Source organism: Adiantum capillus-veneris, chromosome 12, assembly GCF_014529385.1.
Source record: "Adiantum capillus-veneris isolate H3 chromosome 12, ASM1452938v2, whole genome shotgun sequence".
Lineage (NCBI taxonomy): Eukaryota > Viridiplantae > Streptophyta > Polypodiopsida > Polypodiales > Pteridaceae > Adiantum > Adiantum capillus-veneris.
This window is the reverse complement of record NC_140942.1, coordinates 75,085,466-75,105,283: the sequence shown is the minus strand read 5'-3', so window position 1 is coordinate 75,105,283 and position 19,818 is coordinate 75,085,466. Positions and strand designations below refer to the sequence as shown.

Genomic DNA, 19,818 nt, shown 5'->3' with positions numbered 1-19,818 from the left:
AAGAGTCCGAAAAACAATCACTGAAACCACTCAAAAAAGTTGACCTGTCTTTATCTAAGTTAGACAAATTAGATAAAACTTGAGGTACTTCTTTTGCAAAGATCAAGTACGCAGAAAGATGATTCTTTATTGCAGATGAAATAGCAGAAGCAGAAACAGAAACAACTGGAACAGACTCGCCTTTAAGCTTTACTTCAAGGACATGAGTCTTTCCTCTATGTACAAGGGTAATTTTTTTGTTGTAAGTATCCACCATAGCATGCAACCCGTAACACCATGGGATACCCAGTAACACATCACAGCCCTCAAGTGGCATAATATGAAATTCTTCCGCATCCACATAGCTCTGAATGTGCAGACGAAGCTTTCCCAAAATGGGAGTAACAGGCTCTGAATGACCTGGGCATGCCAAACCTGCTTCCCCTGTCATACCCATCTCCTCTTCTCGAATGCCCAACTTTGATGCCAATTCTGGTGATATGAAATTTGCACGGGCTCCTGGATCAAAGAAAACTAGCAATGTCTGGTCTCTAACTTTGCCCCAAGCTCTGCACAGCTCCGTGACATCTATGTTTGGCTGGTCTCCAACCAAATCTGGAACAAGTCTTGCACTTGGCTTTGGCTTCTTCCCTTTATGGTCTGACTTGTCATCCTTATCCTGTGACTTCTTCTGTGGGCATTCATTTGCAAAATGTCCTTCCTGTTCACAAATGTAGCATTTCTTGGCCTCCCCAAGAGCTTTCCTTTCTTCAAAAGTTTTGCCAGAAAAATGTCTTTTTTGTCCTAGTCCTCGTCTCGAAGAAGACTTAGACTGCTTCTTGGACGTATCACCTTCTTCAGTGGAGGGCTTCTTTGTGGGAGGCTCAGAAGGCTTTGCTGCAACATTGCCCTTGGCTGAAAACTATTTGCCCTGGGACCCTTTCTTGTGGCTATTAAATCCATCAGAGTCTCCCTTCGACAGATTGCTGGCCACTCTTGCATTCTCTATCAACTGAAACATATTCATGACAGTAGTTTTTGTACAATAGTCCCTGATTTTCTTGGGCAATCCGCAACAGTACTTCTCAATCTGTTCTGACAATGGCACAAACCTGTAAGAGGTGACTGGCAACAGTGCGGTCCAAAACTGTTTATTGTACTCTTCCAGATTCGCACACTGTTTAGCATTCAACTCGTGCCATTCTGTCATCACATCCACTTCAAAAGTGTTTGTCAGCCATGCAGGCGCAAAAAGCTGTTTGAATTGGACCCACGTTGTTGGGGCTTGACCCTGGTTCAATAATGCAGTCCACCATTGAAGCGCATTCCCTTTCAAGAAAGTGGCAGCCTTGCGTATCTTTGAAGATTCCGTGAAGTTTCCTCGAGCATAAGCTGCATCGAACTGCTGTATGAAGGTCAAAGCCTTCAATTGATCCTCAGTTCCTCTGAAAGTTTCAAACTTCACTCCCTCCCACCTTCCTTGTAATCCTTAAGCTGACTCAAAGGAGCCACATTATCATAAACAGGTGCCCGTAACAGTGGTGCTCCATGAGTGTTCATTCCAACACTCGCATCAACTATTTTCCCTGTCATATCTGCATTTTGTACGTATGGCTGCGAAAAACCAGCCATACCAAATTGTGTTCCAGGCACTCGAAACTGGTCGTAGGCACCCTGAAAACCTTGTTGGACACCCATGTTCGCGTACATAGGGTTACCCATGCCTGTTTGCATTGTCCCGAACACATTCCCTGGCATATAACCTGTGGAAGGTCCAGCCATAGCTTGAAACACTGAACCACCTCCAAAATAACCAGGATAAGTATTAGGTAATGGAAGGGTCTGACGCACAGCGTGTTCATTACTCCCTTGACCATACACAAACGGTTCCTGTCCAGCTAAAGCAAGCTGCTTTGGATCATTCAACACCGCTAGTTGCTCAACCACATGGGCTTTCCCTCGAGCATCATGAGTCCTCTACGCATTGGAAATTTCCTTTTCCTGCAACGGCTCAGTCGTGCCCTATGTAGGAGGCTGAAAACCCTGTGTCGGAGCCTGTAAGAACTCCTACATCCTTGGGTTGTTAGCCAACTGCTGAAACATGTCCATGTAACAACGCAGTTGAGTTCTAAACAACCTATCCTCTTCTTGAAGAGTTGAAGGAACTTTCTCCGTGCCATGTGAGGAAGATCCCTCTTCAGGTACTTGGTCTCTCTTCTCTGCCATAACAACAAGCTCTGTGTTGCTTTCACCCACAACAATCCACGGTGCACTTTTTGAAGAAAAAATGACTATCCCGTCGACGAAACCATGTAACCGGCCTGTACAACGTAGAGGGCGGTACTATTTCAATTACCTGTTAACTTTACACAGAGCACTGAGAAGGGAAGAGTACACAGTTGCGTCCAGTGACTAGAATGTCATTGCGCACATGAGACCGACACCCTGTAGGCCCCAAAGACTGGCGCCCCTTTCGGTCTTTCTTTATTGAAATTAAGGTAGACGATCCGACCACTTCGCACAAGCTTTCACAAAGCTGTCCAAACTTGGCGAGGGCTGAAAACGCAGGTTTTCGACCTGATTTTGGCAGCATAACGGCGCAAAAACCCCTGTAGGTCAAAAGCACCTGTCTAGCACGGATTCCCTCGCTATCTGGAAGCTTTCTGGTGAGCTGTCACAGAAATTCAGCGGGCTGTAATTCCCTGTTTTTCACTGCCGGGTGCCCAAAAGCCTGTACACGCATCCCAAGGCTCTCACGAGGCTCCCCCGGTGTTCCCTTGCAGTTTAGGTGCGAAACCCTAAACCTGCAGAAAAACACAGCAGGCTGTAATTCGCTGTTTCGGATCGTTTTTAGCGGAGCGAACACACCTACGCGTGTCCCAAGGGCTCCCGCACACGATGGGACAGTTCCCCTGTGAATTGGACGAGTTTCCACGCGAGAAAACTCTCCGAACTCGCAATCTTTCGCGATGGAATTGTGCGTACCTGTGGGGGATTAGCAATTAGCTAATCCGGTTCCTATTCAGAAGGCTGTTGCCTTGGCAAACGCACATAAACCCCCAGAACTGTACATGTTCATGTGAGTAGCCCAACTAGCGGGGCATTACCATATGTGCCAAAGGGGAGAGAGAGATGCACGAGAGCAAATCATCGCGCTACATGAGACAGAGGAGAAGGCAAGCTTTCCATTAAAGCTGTAGACCTGCACCCACTACTCACACACACACTGTAGCTCACTTAGAGTAAAATTCAGCCTCCTCTCTCAAATTGGGCGCCCCCTCGTCATGCTGGAAGTAGCAAAACTGCCTGGAGCCGCCATGTGTCCAGTTTGCCTCTTTTGAGTTAATTCTCTAGTTCCCACTGACTTTTAAAATTATAAGTGACTTTTCGAGTGGCCCAGACTTCATTTGGCGCACACAGGCTTCCATACTCATCAGAATTCAGTGCTAACTGGCCCGACCAGTCCCAGACTGACCGACCCAGACTCCCGATGTGAGAAACCTGTTCGGCCGTAGCCGTTTCACACTGGCCATGCAATATCCACTTGCATCTTTTCAAGGGTCCTGCGGAAACAAGTAAAAATAAAAATAAATAAAAATATCTAGTACTTATTTACGGAAGGCAACAGGAAAAATATTGCTCCTGGTGACAGAGGCGATGAGCAGATTTTTGGTGTCATAGTAGGTTGGTCTGAGGGGCTTAGCACTTCCTATTCGGGGGATGAGCTACTGGACGTTGAGTTTGCCGATGACTCAGCCTTATACTTAGAGGGCCAGGAGGCCAATCTACACAGATGTGAACAGGCTTTGGAGACCTTCTGTTGTGCATCGAGCGCACTGATCAACTGGCAAAAGACAGTGGCTTTCTCGGTTGGCAGTGCTCCTGTGCCAGATTGGATGCCAGGAGAGGGTTTCAGGTGGATTCCCGCAGGGACTGCAGTTCGGTACTTGGGTTGTTAGGTTGGTTTGGACTTGTCCCCCGAGCAGCAGATTGCTCCTCTTCTCCTGTCCATCAGGAGAAAGCTGTTACATTGGAGCTCAGCACGACTTGGTGTTGTTGGCGACTATGTGGTACATCACTTCTTGCTAGATCTTCTCGAGTTCTTGTATCAGCTAGGTAGAGAGGCTGATCAGGAACTTCCTTTGGTTAGGTCGTGACACTCAGATTGCCCGAGCCAAGGTGGCTTGGTCGGTCATCACACTTCCTTGTTCTCAAGGAGGGCTTGGGATCATTGATCCAGCACTGCAGAGCAGAGCCCTTGTTGGGAAGTTCGTAGTCAGAGGACTTCTTCCAAGAGAGGAGCCCTAGAAGGAGTTCTTGCTGCAGAGGCTTCGTGCCAGGGTGCCTCAGTCAGGAGGCCCTTGGAAACCTTCGACTAGATGGATCTTTACAGAGTTGTGCCGAGTTGGTTTGAGCAGGAGACTGGAGGACCACTTGGCTGTGAGTTTGCTTCGATCTTGGAAGCTCTTACGGCGTGGCCTAGAGCAGAGACAGCCGACGTGCACGGAGGAGCGCCTACGGCAGCCCTTCGTCTGGAACCCCATGGTTAGCACTCAGAGAGGCCACTTGGTTGGTAGTTGGCCTCATGTTTCTTGGGGTCCCATGGTAGCAGGTCCAGCGCGCTGTCTAGGTGACTAGCTAGAGTTCACAGGTTTGTCAGAGGAGGTGGAGTGTTTCCAGCTACAAGGCATGAGAGGGGTGCAGAGCATGTGTCAGGACATCTCAGAGTTAGTTCGAGCTGAGTGGCTCACGCCTCTCGAGCCAGTAGCACCCCGGTGGATGGGAGCCTTCACACGACTGGAGGTTCTCATTTCAGTTAGAGCCTGCTCAGAGTCTGTCTCAGCCCTGTTCTTCGAGCTTCAGGGTGGGGGACGTCTACAGCGAGTTGCAGTAGAGGCCCTGCAGGTAGCAGAGTACTGTTTTCAGAGAATCCGAGTAGTGGGCATCTGTGGGTGGACTTGCGTCATAGACCCTGACCCAACAGTTCTTGAGAGAGGACACTGGAGGCTATGGGCTTGGGAGTGTTGTCCGTTGGCACGAGTACAGTGGGATCTTGGTGATTGGCTATGGAGGGACCCATGTTCTTCTGCAGACCACCCAGGAGTCCCGTTCTTCCAGTACACTGTTCGACTGGGACGTCATATACTAGCAGCACAGAGAGAGGCCCTCCCCACTGCAGCATGTCATGGGCAAGAGGAGGGTCTCACAGTCGTGTTCTTGGCAGACTTTTGGGAGAGGTTGTGGGACTCCAGAGAGCCGAGGCGAGTCACCTTGTTTCAGTGGCTGGTCGCACATAGAGCCACAACAGTAGGGAGCTGGCTAGTGCATAGTGGTCTCTCGGCCACATGTCAGCTTGTGACCATTTGGTGGAGACTCAGCGTCACTGTCTTTGGGACTGTCCGTCGGCCCAGCAAGTGTGGCTACGAGTTCTTCGGCTGATGCCTGCTCTCTCCACGGCTCGACAGTACACTTGGGGGACAGCGGCTTGGTCCACCCTCACGGGCCCGACACTTCCCTTTTGAGCTATCTTCTACCAGTAGGATGATAGTGATGCAGGGGGGGCCACCTACACTCGAGCCTGCTACAGAGCTTACTCCACAGGAGTGGTGCGGTGAGAGAGAGGAGTGTTGGGAGCTTATCAGTGGCCTGACACTTTGGTTCATCTGGCGGGCCCGCTGTTTCCGCATCTTTGAGGCTCGCCCTGTGCCACCAGCAGAGACTGTTTGTGACTTTTGGCTAGAGCTGATCCATACTCTCAGAGGACAGCTTGAGGGACTACAGGGCAGCTCCGACCGCATGCGGGAGCGCCGCGAGGCTTTCCTTCGACCTTGGCACCCTGGGCCTTTCTACACCATAGTCCAGGGGGTGCTCACATGGCACTACTGTCCACCTGTGTGGCTCTTCCGTCCTCCCATCTCTTGATTTAGCCTCATTGTATATATGCTGTTTTTTCATTGGGAGAGTCTCCCCATCATGCTTGTTGTAGCCCTCTCTTGCAGAGGTGCAAGGTGGAAAGGTACGTAGTGTACGGTACGGTTTAGGTACGTACGGAACGTACTTCTGTACTGAACCAACCTTTAGGTACGTGATAGGTACGTACCATTTGTAAAAAAGGACAATTACACTAAATTTAAGTTCACAGACCTTTCAAAATTCAGCCTCATTAACAATGCAATGCTTAAAATGAACATATTGATCAAAAAACTTAATGACTCAAGATTCAATACTCAATGAGAAAACCAATGACCATAAATCATAAGACCAAATAACAACTACAAAGTTCAAACATCATGTCCATGGCATTAGCCAGAAGTGGGCATATACCATACAAACTGAATCAAGATCCAAAACAAAGTACTGTGAAATACTACAATGCCATAATAACAATAAAAGTCTGCTGCAGCCTGTCCTCCAAAGCATGAAGTCACCAGTGTGCACTAAGACGTGCGGCCTCAAAAGTCTGTGTCAGATGCGGAAGATGAATCGTCGGTAGAGAGCAAGCCCCCATCATCAAGGACATTGCCCTCCTCATCAAACTCAGGGTCAGGCTCAGCATATGTCAACTCTGGTACAAGCACCTCTACACCGCAAGCCTCCTCAGGGATATCAGCAATCTCTGCATGGATGAGCCGGACAGCTTCATTCGCTCGCCTGCGAATGGAGCGAATAGGAAGCTTCCCCCTGCGAATACTCTCTCGTCTCACAGTGTCTGGATCTCCTCCCACCGTGCGTAGAGGAAGGCTAAGAGCTCGTGCACGTGATCTAGTCACACGACGATCCACGCTCTCGAGCTCTCTATGCAGCTCTCTGAGAATCTGCTCCTGCTCGTCTCTAATCTGTCGGTCCACCTCCTCTGGTCTAGGATCATCTACCATTTTCAGCTCTGTCGCATCAACCTGTTGAAGAGTAAAATAAAGTTAAACTGACTTATTTATGGCATATGCTTGCAGGTTGAGTTTACAGTGGCCAACATCAAGGTAATTACTTGTTTGGGTTGCCCCAAAGAATGGTAACTCCGCACGAGCCTCATGTTGGCTCTGCAATACACCAACTTCTCCAACTGAGAAGTGCTAAGGCGATTTCGAATCTTCGTGTGTATGAGAGAGTAAGCACTCCAATTGCGCTCACATGCTCTAGCCGAGCAATCCTGCTCAGTGATCAAGCAAGAGCGCAATCATCAACAAGAGAGTGACAAGTGTCAAGTAATATAAAGATGAAGTTAGAAGTTTAAAATGATATATACAATGTAATCATGGATGGCAGTTTTCTAACCTGGGAAAGGATACGAAGAGCAATGCGTGAGAGGTTGGGAAGACCAACTCTCCCATACGAGTGCCACCACGTCAAAGGATACTTTGTGGCTTCCTTCCTCAAAGAAACTGCTCTCGTGAAAGAAGCGCCAATGCCATTCATGTAGTTGGTGAATTCCTTGTCTATCCCAAGCTGATCATCCTCTGAAAACATGAGCCCAACATACTCTGATTGTTTTGTGCTAAGCAAGGTATCACTCCATAGCTCTGGCGACCTGTAGAGAGGATGAAGCATGGCAGCCATCGCATGTATGGGACGGCTCATGAAAGTCCAGCCGCTCTCAACACATCCCAATAAATCTGATCGGCTGAAATATCAAAACAACTTGTCAATACAAGTTAACTGTTATAACTTAGACTTGATGGTTAAAATAGACAAGTTACAACCATTAGAACATGAGGAACCCTTACCGATCAATAGTCAACAGATCGCATTTGGAAACGTGGTCTTCAATCTGCATAAACAGATGATAGACTAGTCCCAAGGTCTATCCCTCCATATCCGTCAATCGAAGGAGGACGTAGACTGGCTTGAGTGCCACTGAAAGAGCGTGCACTTCCTGCCAAAAGCTCTCATCAAGGATCCGCCTCTGCAAGTATTTTGTAGATTCATCCTGCGATCTTGACATGCCTCGCCATTTTGGATCCACCACTGTCTGTAGTAGTGGATCTCTAAGTTTGTAGAGCCTCTGTAAAACCAAGTAAATGTAGGCAAACTTGGTTTTTGAAGGTCGAATCATATCCAAAGTGCTATGGCTGCGGAAGATAGCAAGAGCCTGATGTTTCTTGCGAAAGAATGTGGTGACCTTGACTACATCTGCAACTATGGGCTGCACCCATGAAAGTTTGCCAATATCCTCCATGAGCAAATCCAAACAATGTGCAGCACATGGAGTCCACACTATGCCAGGAAAATGTTGCTCCACCATAAATCCCATTGCCTTGCAATTAGCTGCATTATCTGTCACCACCTGCACAACATTCTCCTTGCCAACCTCCTCTATGGCTGTTTTGATGTGACCAAAAATAAACTCAGCCGTGATCTTTTCCCCTAGTTTTCTTGCATCCACAGCACGCAAGAAATAGGTGCCCAAAGCAGAAGACACAAGAATATTGATTATGTGTCGTCTGCGTATGTCTGCCGAACCATCTGAGATAATGGTGCATCCAAACTCCTTCCATCCAGCTTTCACAGGCGTAAGCGCCTTGTCAATTAAGGCCTTTTGTTCATCTAACATAGTGGTGCGCATCTTTGTGTAATCAAGACCTGTCCATGTCTCAGTAGGCCCCACCTGTGCAATGGCTTTTACCATTCTTTTCCACTGATCTGCGCGCAAAACATTGAAAGATATGTTGCACTCAATAAGAGTGCGACATATCTCCATCTTTGCCACCCTCTAACGCTCTTTCACCCAAGCCTGAGAAGAGATGCGACTAGGCAAAGTGGTCTGCGTTGATGTTTCAGATGTACCTTTTTCACGTGGCAAGGAATCCTCACCTTCACCACCAACACGTGCTCTCTTCCTGGAAGTAGGGGGTTACATGGAGGCCGAACCTCCTCCAACCTCTGTCTCCGCACCTAAAGACTCCAGCTCTCCAACAAAAGCATCATGTAAAGCATCCTGTGTGCTGGGAGCACCTCTCAAAGCAGGAGCACCAACAGGAAAATACTCTTGAATAAGCTGCTCCCTCAAAGGTGGTGGTATTTTCTCACATGCACCAATCTGATCAGTGCACCCGATGCCTGTCAAGTGCTTTTTGACTCGCGTAATAGTGCTGGTGTATTGGTCCCCACAATACTTGCATTGCCATAAGCGTGTACCAGAACCTTGCTGAGAAGTGGTCGTGATGATCCTCAAAACATTGGTGTGGAGCGACCAGTTGGGGTTGGTTTTACGGGGCATAATGAATCCTGCACATTGCAAATGCAAAAGAGTGCACGCACATGAGAAGTACGGAGTGCGAGAGAAGAGTACGGAGTGCATGGCGGCAAAAGCAGTACCTTTTCACGCGCATAGCTCGGCTCTGCAGGACTCTGTGCACTCCTCTGCAGACTTCTCTGTAACAGAACAGAGACTCTTTTGCTACAATGGTCGATTAAAAAAGCCTAAGGCTTCCCCCCTTCACACTAATAAGCCTAACTGGAAGCGCTCCCTAGCGGAATTTGTCCGAGCAAAAAACGCCCAAATTTTTTTTTTATGCCGTATTGTACCGTACGGTACGTACTGTACCGTACCGTACGGTTGTACCGTACGGAAAAGTACCGTACGCACGTACGGATTCTACTATGCAGAGGTGGTTGTAGCCCTATGGGCAGTTTTGATTAACTAATAGAAGGATCTTTTTCTCGGAAAAAAAAAGGCCATTGGTACGAAGTGGGTTTACAAGTTGAAACACAAGCGGTTAGATTGATCGCCATAAGGGTCGACTTGTTGCAAAGGGTTATGCACAGCAAAAAGGCATAGATTATGAAGAGACTTTTTCTCCCACTTGTCGTATGACTACTGTGCGTTTTCTATGTGCATTGGCAGCTCATTTTGGTTGGGATGTACATCAATCAGACATTGTTACTACTTTCTTGAATGGTGACATATTTGAGGAAGTTTATATAACGCAACCTCGCGGTTTTGTCATAAAAGGACAAGAGGACAAAGTGTGCAGATGTAAGAAGGCTTTGTATGGGTTGAAGCAATCTCCTCGTGCTTGGTATGAGAAAGCTGACACTCATTTGGTTAAACGAGGCTTTCGTAACAGTCCAACAGAAAGCACATTGTATGTAAAGCGTGAGGATGATGTACTTCTCATTGTGGTTCTTTATGTTGATGATTTGCTGATCACTAGCCATGTATTCACTTGGCCCTTTGCAATACACAAGCACAGGCACTAAGGCTTGTTCCTCTTATTCCTCTATAGTGGGTGCATACCTAATGCCCACCGGTCTCGTTCTTGGCAGAGGTAGATGCTGCCCCAAAACTGGTGTGGTCGTTCAACCCCTAGTGGTCCTGGAAAATTTCCTAATGTATACCTAGGCATTGGTGGTACCTGAGGTGGTGCTACTTGGGCTGGTGGGGCATACTATTTCTCTCTCACATATCCCTTGTTGTAGTAATAACACTCTTCAGTAGCATGATTTGTCTATTTTTGCTCAATGGCACACCACTTGGATTGCTTAGCCTATGGCTTTGCAATCGGCTTATCCTTTTGAGCACTTCCTCAATAAGTCTCTCTTGTTTTATTGTTACCTCGCTCTTTTGTGCCGACTTTGTGGTCTTACCTCCATTATTATGCCTCAGATTGTTATGCTTTGGCTGTGTCTAGAGTACATGATGTTGAGGAACCTCTGTCTTTTGATGAAGCAGAGAATCTAGAAAATTGGATGGCAGCCATGCAATCAGAATATGAGGCACTTATAGAAAATGACACATGGACTTTATGTGACTTGCCTCCTGGCAAAAAGGCCATTGTTACGAAGTGAGTTTACAAGTTGAAATGCAATCTGGATGGTGAGACTCATCGCTATAAGGCTCGCCTTGTTGCAAAGGGTTATGCACAGCAAAAAGGCATAGATTATGAAGAGACTTTTGCTCCCACTTGTCATATAAGTACTGTGCATTTTCTATGTGCATTGTCAGCTCATCTTGGTTGGGATGTACATTAATCAAACAATGTTACTGCTTTCTTGAATGGTGACATATTTGAGGAAGTTTATGTAACGCAGCCTTGTGGTTTTGTTGAGAAAGGACAAGAGGATAAGGTGTGCAAATGTAACAAAGCTTTGTATGGGTTGAAGCAATCTCCTCGTGCTTGGTATGCGAAGGCTGACACTCATTTGGTCAAACGAGGCTTTTGTAACAGTCCAACAGAAAAGCACATTGTATGTAAAGTGTGAGGGTGATGTACTTCTAATTTCGGTTCTTTATGTACATGATTTGTTGATCATTGGACCAAATGAAGCACATATTGCTGAATTTAAGACTGATTTGAATGCTACTTTCAAGATGAAAGATTTGGGGCTATTGCATCATTACTTGGGCATACATTTTAAGTAGTGTGATTGTGGTATTGCCTTGTGTTAGAAAAGTTACATGAGACATTGCTATGTAAGTTTGGACTCGAGGATTGCAAACCTATTGCCACTCCCATGGAAATAGGTTTGAAGTTGATTTTACATGATTTTGGTGATCTTGCTGATGCCACTCTTTACCAAACTGCTGTTGGCTGCCTCATTTATGTATGCAACACGAGGCCGGATATTCAGTTTGCAGCCTTACAGGTCAGTAGATTTATGCATAGCTCAGGGTCTAAGCATTGGCAGGCTATCAAGAGGATTTTCCGCTACCTTAGTGACACTTTACATCTTGGCTTGTTTTATCCCAAGGGGGGATCATTGCCGCCAGACTTACATGCTTTTTCGGACTCAGATTGGGCTGGTTGTTTTGACACGCGAGTGTCCACAAGTGGTTTTTGTTTCATGCTTGGTAGTTCATGTATATCATGGTTGAGCAAGAAGCAACCTATTGTGGCCACTTCGAGTTGTGAGGCTGAGCTATCTCTAGATTTGTGTTTTCAATGTATATGCAACCCAAGCCTTCAGTGCCAGATGCACGAGACGAAGTGTTGGGGTGAGCGTTCTTGTTAAATATTGTCATATCATGTGTGCTAGCTGTTCCCTATATATGGTCGTATGTCATGCCGTAGATCATGCCTACTTATAGAGATACCTCTATCTTTCATTCATATGATGAAGGAAACACCCAAAGCTACATTACATATAAGATCATGATACATATACATACTATGTAGCCTCCACTACATGCCTATATAAGGGCCAAAGTTATGAAAGCTACTTTCTACATACCATGGTGTATTGTCATCATGAATGGAACTCTCTTTATGAGAGGTTTGCGTTTGTGCTGGTTTTCTTTGTGTTGGTTTGATTTTTTTCTTTCAATGTAGGTGTTCTTCCCTTTCGAAGTCTTGATCTTTGAAGGTTTGGATGCTGGAGTACCTGTTTGAAATGTCAAGGAGCTTGTCAATAGAGAATAGCTGTAGGTAGAAAGTGTGCCTTCCTCTGTCATCGGAAAATGTATCCCAAAATCTCTCTGACAGTAGGTAGAAAGTGTGCCTTCCTCTATCATCGGAAAACGATTCCGGGTAGTCAAAGCCTTTGCTTTGTACTTTGTTGTCAACCATAGAGATGAAAAAAGTCTCTCAAACCCCACCCAGTTGCGAGACCATGCAACAAATAGTTGACTACCAAGTCTTTGCATTCCTCTTTTGGATGAGAAGCTGCCTTTCTCTCTTCGGAGGCTTAGGTAAAGTTGCCTTTTGCGAAAGCCATATCAAACTAAAGGACAACTCCTTATTTGTATCTTTGAATCCCTGAAAGGTATTATTTGACAATTTGACCGCCATCCTTGAATTTTTTCTTTGCCTTTTGGGGCTCTACGTCATCATACATTGTCGCTTGAAGAATATGGCTTCGTTTTCGTCCATAGGTTGAACCAAAAGACGGACGTCTATCTTCCTCATCCTCATCCTTATCCTCGTCATCTTCTGGATAGTCATGGCGCCTTCTGTGTATAAGAGACTTGTCTTTCTGGTGTCTTCTCTTTTGAGGCTGTTCCTCTTCCTCCTCTTCTGCAGTTGTTGGTTCCTCGCCGTTGAGGTGAACAACATGTCGATGGTGTTTCCTCCAAGAACCACGTGCTTCACCACTAGAACCCTTTACTTGGGGTTCTATCTCTCTTGAAATGTTCCTTTGGAGTGATAGGAGAATTTAAATCCTTCTTGCTGGTAGTGGATGTCGTCTTTGGCTTAGCTTTCACCTACATTGGTGTCTTGGATTTAGAATTGACGGCTACTTTCCACTTCTTGTAGGCTTATGACATCGTCGGAGTCTTGTATATGCTTGACAGAAAGAGAATTTTAGGCAAAACCAAGAAGTCAATCCATAACGACTCGCGCTTCCAACTGTCGCCTGTAGTTTGCAAGTAGGCTCCAATTTTGGACTGGGGTCCATAGCAGGAATGCTCTCCCTGCAAGTTTCTTAGTTAGGCTCTGGGCTCAACCTCTCAGCGTGCTTTTCTTCATGATCGGCTCCTCCATCTTCGGCTTCACAATCAATTTCCTCTTCTTTCTCTTCAGATTCTTGTTCTTCAGGTGTAATCTCGTGCTCGTGTTCTCTTTAGATTCTCTATCAAAGTCCATGGGTCAGAATGAGGTAGAGGCGTCTCAAACTCAAGTTTGAGACTATCAAACATAGATGGTGCTAGTAATGCTCAACATTAGTAACGGGTGGGAGGCTTTAACCCAAGTTTTGTCCTCCACCTCATGTAGGTAGGGAAGAGTTTGAAGATACACCACACTTAGCTCAAAGAGGAGGAGGTTAAGACTCTTTGAGCCTTAAGATGTTTCTAATCTACATGGGATGGGGGACTCAAAGTTAATTCTAGTGTTTTGGACCTACATGGTCCCTAAAGGCTCAAACTCTAGCTCAATCCTCCTAGCACTAAACTCCAGTCTTCGCATAAGTCTGAACATTGTTGTAAGCGGCAAGCCACTAATCCACAACCAACACTCCATAAAATTGGAAAACTGATAACACTTGAACTTGAAATAGATGAGACATGTAGAGTGGAATTCTCTACCTCAATGCATTAGCCGGAGACGAGACACGGTAAAGGGGAGTCCTCTACGCAAATGCATTGTTCCTAAGTTAGGGACCTCACATAATAGTTCTTCTTTTTATATTGATAAAAGTCACAGAGTATTAAATGGCGGGAGGTCTCTTTGCAAGTGTGAAATAATGCACTGATCTGCTGGAGAAGACCCCCAAGGCTCATACTTAAAAGACATGTGGCTTGTTACGATCGTAAGTACTTCTTCTTCTTTTTATATTGAGCGTAAGTCCGAACCTTGTTGTAAGTGGCAAGCCACTGGTGAGACGGTGAATCCACAGTCGACACTCTATAACATTTGAAAACTGATAACACTTTAACTTGAAATAGAACTTCAGACGAGACATGGTAGAGTGGAGTTCTCTACTCAAATGCATTAGCCGGAGACGAGACACGGAAAAGGGGAGTCCTCTACCCAGATGCATTAGTTCCTTTTTATATTGATAAAAGTCACAGAGTGTTTAATGTCGGGAGGTCTCTTTGCAAGTGTGAAATTATGCAGTGATTTGTTGTAGAAGACCCCCAAGGCTCATACTTAAAAGACACGTGACTTGTCACGATTGTGACATATATTTCATCCGTATGTTACCTTCTTGCACTTGATCCTATTGCAGATACAAAGATGGACCAAAATGAAGACCCCTGTCTTGGAAAGGGTGCTTCTCTTGGCCCAATGGCTACACCTCTTCATTGAATGGTTGCACCCTTACGCCAAATGGTCACAATTATTGGTCAAAGTATGTAACTCTAGGCTAGAGTCATGTCTCTTCGTCAATAGGCTTGCCTCTTTGTATGTGTCTTTTCATCTCTTATATAAAGGAGGCAATGTATCTTGTTTAATCAATTAAATCAATTCAACAAGTGTTCTTGTGTCTTGAGTCTTAGTTTAATCTTAAGTATGAAATTCAAGGTTGTTTCAAAACGTACGTACGGATCCGTTCCATACTATATGGTTCTTCTGTATGGATTGATCAGTACGGGGCATTTAAATAAAAATAAAAATTTGGGCGATTAGCATGGTTGAGGGTTTTTGCACGAATTTGGTGAGCAAATTTTAGACGATAAGCATTGAACAGACCTGAGATTGCAAAGAAATAGCAGAACGTAGTGTGCAGGTAAATTTTTGGAATCTGTTTGATTCTCTCTCTCTCTCTCTCTCTCTCACTCGTGTCTGTCTTGCAACAGAGTCATCATGCCTAAGCCATGCAACCCGTACTAGAAGGAGCACACCAATGTCATCCGCATTATCAGCACTCCAACCAAGCAGGTTCGGGCACTTGACGATAGCAATGCAAGTAGTGCAATTTTCAGCTCACGAGTACAATTTCTGGTGTCGTCCAGCACTTGACAGGCATGGTACGATCAATAGTCGTGGAAGATACCAAAGGATATTAGGGACAAGTTGATTGTAGAGAATTATCTTAAAGTACCAGCATAAAAGAAAATAGGATGCTTACGCGCTGTGTATGCAGGGAAGGCCCAAGATCGCATCACAGGTGAGTTTATCTTCGGGCACATCAAGAAAGCCATTCAAGAGATTGAGCCAGAGAATGTGGTACAGGTTGTGATTGACAATGCCTCAAACTGTAAGCTTTTGGGTGAAATTATTGAGGCAGCTTACCCTCGGATTTCTTGGACTCCATGTGCTCTGCATTGTCTTGAATTACTCATGGAGGATATAGGCAAGTTGCCTTGGGTATTGCCTATTGTTATAGATGCTACTAAGATGACCACCTTTTTCCGCAAAAAACATCAGGCTTTAGCTATCTTCAAGAGCCACAGTACCCTCTCCATGATGTGGCCCTCGAAGACCAGGTTTGCTTATATGTATTTAGTGTTACAGAGACTCTTCAAATTGAGGGATCCACTTCTTCAGACAATCGTGGACCTGAAGTGGAGATTGATGCACCACTCGCGTACACAGCCCACACCAACGGGTGCTCGATGAGTCCTTTTGGACACAGGTTTAGAGTTTGAGAGTGTCATTGCAGTCAGTGTATGTGCTTCTACGAGTCATAGACATGGAGGGCTCTACATTGGGCTTAGTCTATCATCTCTACATGGAGATGAAGAGACATATTACAGAGTGCAAGTCTCTGACACAGGACTAGTAAGTACTTGTCTTTTGAAATTGATTATTGATTTCATTGCAAGTTTTTTTGTTGTCATTTCAATTTGTGGCTTGACCCAATTCAACTTTGTTTCATTGCTGAAATTTTTAGCGGAGATGACATCTTGGCCATTGTAGAAAGACGATGGACCTTTATGAGGCGTCCCATTCATGGGATGGTTGCATTGCTTCATCCTTTCTACAAGACGCCATAGCTTTTCCATGAGAGGAGTCTCTTGAAGTTGAAGGATGATTACATCAATACGATGTACGACATTGATGAGCAACTAGAGATTGATGGAGTCTCTTACACGGTGGCAGAATTATGAAAGACAAGGTCTTTCTAAGCTTACACATTTGGCTTTATGAGTGATTTCACAGGTAATTGAAAATCTTGAGACTTTTAGTATTTGTACTTACTATTTCCATATGTTAAACCAAGTATGAAATCTCAATGCTCATTGCATTGCTCGGCTGGTGCATGCAAGTGTAACTGGAGCGCTTATTCCTTGATATAGACAAAAATCCGCAATCGTCTCAACACTTCTCAACTAGAGAAGTTAGTCTATTGCCGACGACCTAATATGAGGCTTGTGCGTGCCTACCACGCTTTGGGAACACCCAAGCAAGTCCATGGTTTATATTTCTGAATTTTTCCATTTCACATGAATGATTGAATCATGATACACTCGACCCTTGAGTATTGAGTAAATACTAAATAATGTTTCTTGGGTTTTGATAGGCAACATGCGTGAGGATGGTGGCAAATTCAAGTGCTATGGACAAGATGGAGCTGCAGGTCAGAAATGAGCTGGAGGAGATTATTCGGCTGTCTCATAGGAAGTTGGAGAGTGTTGATCAACGTATTACGAGGTTACGCGCACGGGCTTTGGCTATTCCTGTACATGATCCAGGGAGTGCTCGAAGGGAGAGCATTTTTAAAGGAAAGCTTCTCGTTCGTTCTTCTCAGAAACGGGCAAACGAGGGTGTTCGTCTCATTCAGGATTTCCACAGATGCAATAGAGGATGATGCTGGTCAGAGAAAGAATGATCTAGATCACGCAAAGGTTTCGGTGATGGCAGAGCCAGAGTATGACAAAGAGGGCAATGTCCTTACGGATGGGGACTTGCTCTCTTCAGTGGAGTCTTCATCTGTATGAGATGATGATTTTTGAGGATGGGGCCATCACCCATGTCACATGGGCTAGCTAGCTACTAAGACCCATGTCACATGGGCTAGCTAGCGACTAAGTGCTCTCTGCTACTATATAGACTCACTTTTTGAGTAGGCTGGTTTCATTTATGACATTTTCTTAAAATCTATGATGAGCCTTTTGTTATAGCCTGTAGGCAGTCACCTATGGTACTCTGATGCTTTTAGTATTGGTGTGTTATTTTAGATCTCATTTGAGCTTTGATATGGCTGTTCAATCATCAATGTCGTCTCAACTTTGAAGTCTCTTTTAGTAGTTACACAATATGTGGTGGTCTTGTAAAATATGTTTAAATGTCTCTAAAAGTTGTTTCCTTTTCTCTTGTTTTTTATTGGAAATGTCCTAGAAAGTTTAATAAATTGAGGGTTGTTCTATCAGAGAGCGCGCTCGCTGCTACTGCTCGCACCCCCCCTCGCCATCGTTGCATTCCTTGTCCCCGCGTAGCCTTTGCCAGCCCCACCCCCTGCGTACAGCCCTACGCGTAAAAACCCCCTAGCCCTCGGCGTGTTGCCCCTTGTCCAACACTTGCACGCTGCTGTCTCGCCCAAAACCTGCCCGCTGCCCATTGCCAACACTCTACTCACTGCCGCCCCTTGCTCCCGAACTTCTCGAGCGTGGCTATTACGAGATAGAGTTTGAGACTTCTGAGATGGCGTCCAAGGTCATTGCAATGAGCCCCCCTGGGCATCCGAGCAGTTCGAGCTCATTTTTGACAGTGGCGCCATGGTTTCGACCTAGCTACCGACGTTCTTATCGAGAAGGCAGACCTTCCCATTTCAGTTTGCTTCCTCGGCCTGAGGAGAGAGTACCTTCCGCTCCTATCCAGGATAGGCTCAGAGATTGGAACTGTTCTGGAGATACCTCGCACGGCAGCCTCTGTAGGTGCGGTGGTAGCTTGCATTCCCATAGTACGTGTTCTGGTTCGGGACACCCACACCCTCCCGAAGGTCATTCTACGGGTGAGTGATGGTTGGCTTTGCCAGAGCGTGGAGTATTTGGGCCTCCCAAATTAGTGTTTCATTTGGGCCACCACGTGAGTGGCGGAATTCCACCCCAGAGAGTATTGGCCCCAAACCTTGGCGCCCCTTTCGGTATTTCTTTATATTGCATCACCACAGGACAAGCCGGTACTTTACGCTCTGCACCTTCGTCCAGAAGCATGTGAGAGAATGAGCCCTAGCCTCATATTTAAAGGCCCTTGGCCATTAAAAGTAGTTTACATGAAAAGCTTTAAACTCAAAAGCAACTGGTCAGAAAGTGCCAAAAGCTGCCAGTGCGTTTTGCGGAAATACGTACAGTTGCCACATCATCATCGTAAAACACGAAAATCCGTACAACTGTCACGTCAGCATTGTCAGCGGAAATTGTGGAAATCCGTACAGCTGCCACGTCAGCATACTAGTGTGAAATCCGGGATTTTGTACAGCTTTGCCACGTCATCATATCCTCACGCAATTCTTCTTCTGCTTATCCTAGGGTTTAGGCCTCCTTGGCCGGGATCTGCAAGTCGGCTCCGTTCTTCAGTGGCTTGACACGTCAACAATTTGTGACATCCCCCCCCTTCTTGAAAGAGAGTAATTGTCCGCAATAACAACATATCTGCAAAACAACTCAAGTTAGCTCAAAAATTTTCGTGGGACATTCCGAGGGACAATCCATTTACTTATTTTTTGTTAAGGAGTTGGCTTCTCCTTTCGGCTCTTTTGATCAAGGAGTTGGTTTCTCCTTTTGTCGAAATCGAAACTCTTGATATTCCGGCGTAGTAAAAGTAACCATCACACCGAGACGGCACTAATCTTGCATGGTTGTCTTGATGAACTAAAATTACATACCTAGGCAATCTCATCCAATTAGGAATATTCAGTGGTTCGCATATCACAATGCAACACAAATGCTCACACATGAATGTTACAAGACAGAAACATAAAGTCACCGATAAACACTCCTCCCGCATAACCTAACAAGTTCCGGACCCGGAGATATTCAACGACTCCCTCATTATTTCTCCCGCATAACCTAAAAAGATATGGGCCGTGAGATATAGAGACCTATTACAACCAACCGTCCCCCAGACCATACCCTGCATCGTTTGGAGATGCTGAGAGTAACCACTGCTCATACTTCTTAATACTCCTCTCGCACAACCATCCAGGTCAGGGCCGGGAGTAACAACAACAATATTTTTTTTCAAGCATACAACCAAACGCTCCCCAGACATCCCGTTTGCGTCGTTCCGAGGTTCAAACAATACCAAAACAGTATTTCGCACTTCTCCACCCGGGAGTAAAATCACCAATCATTGATATCAGTATTAAAACCAGAGTCAAACATCTCATATTGGCACCAAGACAAGTTCAAAATAGATACCATCCATTTCAAACAAACTTCAAACAAATTTTCAAACAATAGTTTCTCAAACAATGTTCAAAAGTATCTAGCTATAAAAACAACTAGAGTTCATTCAAGGTTTTGTTCGGACAACCGAACTTTAAGGACAACTGGCTTGTCCTTTTGCATCACGGTTT

At 45.5% G+C, this 19,818-nt stretch overlaps 3 protein-coding genes across 5 annotated transcripts in view; 2 read left to right on the top strand and 1 right to left on the bottom strand.

Annotated features, from left to right (window-relative positions):
• The window catches only part of LOC147445965 (uncharacterized), a 184,735-nt gene that overhangs the window by 128,978 nt on the left and 35,939 nt on the right, over window positions 1-19,818 (top strand). The window lies entirely within an intron of this gene.
• Window positions 6,211-7,558, bottom strand: LOC147445967 (uncharacterized). The gene is made up of 3 exons (XM_086526139.1): window positions 7,252-7,558; window positions 6,965-7,126; window positions 6,211-6,875 (listed from the first exon to the last, which is right to left on the bottom strand). The coding sequence occupies exons 1-3, from the start codon at window positions 7,552-7,554 to the stop codon at window positions 6,432-6,434; spliced, it is 909 nt and encodes a 302-aa protein (XP_086382265.1). The 5' UTR covers window positions 7,555-7,558; the 3' UTR covers window positions 6,211-6,431.
• LOC147445966 (uncharacterized) lies at window positions 15,178-16,743 on the top strand. The gene is made up of 3 exons (XM_086525294.1): window positions 15,178-15,325; window positions 15,442-16,079; window positions 16,192-16,743. Exons 1-2 carry the CDS (start codon window positions 15,202-15,204, stop codon window positions 15,915-15,917), a joined length of 600 nt encoding a protein of 199 aa, XP_086381420.1. The 5' UTR covers window positions 15,178-15,201; the 3' UTR covers window positions 15,918-16,079; window positions 16,192-16,743.